Raw genomic sequence first — 3,612 nt, 5'->3', positions numbered from 1 at the left:
ATCTCTCTATCTCTCTATCTCTCTATCTCTCTATCTCTCTATCTCTCTCTTTCTCTCTCTCTCTCTCTATCTCTCTATCTCTCTATCTCTCTGTTTCTCGCTCTCTCATCAACCATTAACAGGAGCAGCTGCAGCAAACAATTGATATAGATTGACTCTCTGGCTGCGTTCTAGTTTATGACTAGCTCATATATCGTGAAGCTCTTTCTAAACTGCATTTCTCGCGTCTGAAGGCGCACACACAATGGTGTAAATCCAAACTAAATTTCTTATGACCTCATCGGGCAAAGCAATCGTTGCTCTTAGTTAAGCGCGTTATCTTCGTTCTAAACAAGAATGAAATAAAACAAGACATTAAAGCGCAGAATAACCTTTCGAGGCAACTGCGTCATCGCCGATTGTATTGTGATGTATGCATTCAGGGAAGCAGTGATCCCAGCAGCTTGACGTAGGCAGCGGTTGACGTAGGCAGTGGTTGACGTAGGCAGTGGTTGACGTAGGCAGTGGTTGACGTAGGCAGTGGTTGACGTAGGCAGTGCTTGATTCTGTTGAGCTCCTTCTAGAAATCTCGATACTTGTGACGCCAGGGGGCGCACAGTGCAACTTGCTGCTCGTATACAACCCGCTTGCATTTCGTTTCACTTTAGAGTAATAATCCTAGAAATGGAAATGTGCGGGAATGCCTGAAAGCACTTTTCCGTGGAATTGCAGCAGCTGAAACAAACGCTGCATCAAGGTTTACTTTTTTGGGGTTTTAAGTGTTTTTACTCCCTTCATGGAGTGGAGAAATAAGCATTTCCAATTATGAATTGATTTGTCTTATTGCTGTTATCGTTTGCATTGCGCGTCCCCGCGCGCGTGCGTGCGTGTGTGTGACGTGCGTGCGTGTGTGTGACGTGCGTGCGTGCGTGCGTGCGTGCGTGCGTGCGTGCGTGCGTGCGTGCGTGTGTAAACTAGTTGAACTGTTATATAAGTTGCACAAGTAATTGTGCACACGTGCGCGAATTGTTCTCAAGTGATCGTTCCATCTTCAGGTTCTAGCGACAGACATGTCTAAGCACATGAGCTTACTAGCAGATCTGAAGACGATGGTGGAAACAAAGAAAGTGGCCGGCTCTGGTGTGCTTTTGCTGGACAATTACACAGATAGGATACAGGTAGAGATATTAGCATCCTATATTATATATCAAGCAGCTACATAAATTCTACATTAAGAGTTTAAATAGCAGTGTGTAAATTTTAATGTAAGGATAAGGGTGCCAATGAATTGTTTACATCTATTTGTTGCCCAATATGATCAATATGCCTTGCGGGATATGGCAATATCGTGGCCTTAAACGAAGTCAGTGAGATTTTAGTTAGTGAACTGCGAATGTAAATATACCTGTGTGAATATACCCTAATATTTTCTATTGACGTCGGCATTTAAATACATATAATGTTTATTTACTTGCAAGTAATTTTTTGTTATTATACTATAATGATCAGCATCGAATATTCATTTCCCTCAACGCTGTCCGTTGGCTCTAGGCCTAGTATTACACATATTACTGGACAGAAAAAAATCTTGGTATTGACAAACATAAATACAATTAGCTCTCATGATAACAGCATCAACCTTGCTAGAGCAACCTTGCTACATCCTGTTGCATTCACATCCCAGCCAACGCTACAAACGTCCGGCGGCAAGTAATAGGAGCCAGCAACGACTTCCACCCATTTCTAAGCGAGACTCGTCTTGCATTCTATGTATAGGTACTACAGAACATGGTACATTGTGCCGACCTCAGCAATCCAACAAAGTCGACGTCCGTCTATCACGCGTGGACCGACCGTATCATGGAGGAGTTTCATCAGCAGGGTGACAAAGAGAGAGACCTTGGTCTCGATCTGTCGCCGATGTGCGACAGGCATAGCGCGACGGTCGAAAAAACGCAGGTGCGTCAGTTGTTCGTTAATTCACTGTAGATCTTCTGCTCCGGGGGTCAGCAACCAGATTAGTCTTAACATTAGTCGTAACATGAACTGTTTCTCATAGACTGTTGATAGAAACATGGTAAAGTTACGAGTTTTTTATGCTCAGTGTATAGAGGGTCCGGTCTATGAAGAAAAGACAATGTTAAGATTTATTTTAAGATTAATTTTGTTTCTGACAAAAGACTCCCGATTTTTTACCGGGTAACACTCTGTGATCACTACAGTGTTGATGTTTCTCACACATCCTTCTGCAAATATATATTTTGGTATGCTAAAATATACATATAGTCTGATACTCTAAATCAATAAAGGACAGTATAATATCGTCTGACAATTCCTAGTTTTGTCTGTATCTGCTGTTTCCGATAAATGGTATCTAATCTGATGTTATTGTTTTATTCTGGTGTGTATTGCAAAGCTACCGCGTTCTCGGATATGTACCGTAAACAACCATTCTGCCAGTGAATCGTACCTTGTCCACAAATAACACGCGTAACTTGCGATTACAGGTTGGTTTTATTGACTTCATAGTCCATCCACTCTGGGAGACATGGGCAGACCTAGTACACCCCGATGCACAGGATATCCTAGACACTCTAGAGGAAAATAGAGGTACATATATCCCTGTGTGACCAAATCTCTCTGTAGCAGTAATACGTCCATAACGATCGTTCACCGCTATGTTACTCTGCTAGTGATCATATATCACAGATAAGGATGCTTGCCTCATCGTAGCTCGTTAGTCACGTCAAATCGCATCCATCCATCGTGTGAATAATGAAAGTAGTATGAATGATTAATCAGTAAGCGTAGCTATTAGAAATCATTAATATCATCTCACAGTGCAGCCCTATGTAACGCACGTTGGCGGGCCTCGCTCCCCTAGCTCTAGTAATACAGCCCACGTTACTACAGACCTGTGAACGTTGATAGCTATTAGCTTAGCACTACACTACTATACTTGCTTCACACGTTACTAGCAATAATACTAAAGCTACGATATAACCCCTTCTCTACATGACCTGTACAGGTATAGTGTAGTACAACTGCAACAAGGCTTTCTCGTTGTCATTGAAATTTACGTATTTCTGCAGATTGGTACCAGAGTCAGATTCCGCAGAGTCCTTCTTCATCGTCGGGAAGTGTGTCTACCTGTGAGCCTGTAGTGGAAACAGGAGGCGGATGCGGAGGAGGAGGAGGAGGAGGCGGGGGAGGAGGAGGAGGAGGAGGAGGAGGTGGGGGAAGGGGGAACTTCAGGTTCGATGCGCCACTCCAGGAGGAAGCAGAATCAGCGGAGGAACAAGAAGAAAGCAGGTAGGCGCGTGTGTGTGTACGGTCCTTCCTTCCCCTGCTGGCCTGGCAGCGATATGCTGGGTACATATCTTACATGCATGTGTATAAAATCATGTTGTAAATTTCATCAGAGGGTATGTAGGAAACTAAAAGTTCGCCCTTGAGTAATTTACCAGACAAGATCGTACTTTTACGTGTATTACATCCACTATTTAGATATTGGGAGAACTCAGCCGCCCATAAATCTAATTACCAGCATTCGACCAATATAGCTGAAAATGACAAGCTTATGAATGCGAAAAAAACTCATTTACCACGTGACGCACAAATTATAAATAACTA

At 43.0% G+C, this 3,612-nt stretch overlaps 1 protein-coding gene across 1 annotated transcript in view; it reads left to right on the top strand.

Moving 5' to 3' along the window:
- Positions 1 to 3,160, top strand: part of LOC106805363 (cAMP-specific 3',5'-cyclic phosphodiesterase 4B-like) — a gene marked incomplete at its 3' end in the record, with an annotated part of 42,583 nt that extends 39,423 nt beyond the window's left edge. The window contains exons 11-14 of the mRNA XM_014806925.1: positions 1,035 to 1,157; positions 1,756 to 1,938; positions 2,487 to 2,589; positions 3,072 to 3,160. Coding sequence (XP_014662411.1) covers positions 1,035 to 1,157; positions 1,756 to 1,938; positions 2,487 to 2,589; positions 3,072 to 3,160 — 498 coding nt within the window. The remainder of the gene's footprint in view (positions 1 to 1,034; positions 1,158 to 1,755; positions 1,939 to 2,486; positions 2,590 to 3,071) is intronic.
- Positions 3,161 to 3,612: the final 452 nt, after the last annotated feature.

The sequence above is a fragment of the Priapulus caudatus genome, unplaced genomic scaffold (genome assembly GCF_000485595.1).
Source record: "Priapulus caudatus unplaced genomic scaffold, Priapulus_caudatus-5.0.1 Scaffold111, whole genome shotgun sequence".
Lineage (NCBI taxonomy): Eukaryota > Metazoa > Priapulida > Priapulimorpha > Priapulimorphida > Priapulidae > Priapulus > Priapulus caudatus.
Note: the sequence above shows the minus strand (reverse complement) of the source record. Positions and strands in the feature narration are given on the sequence as shown.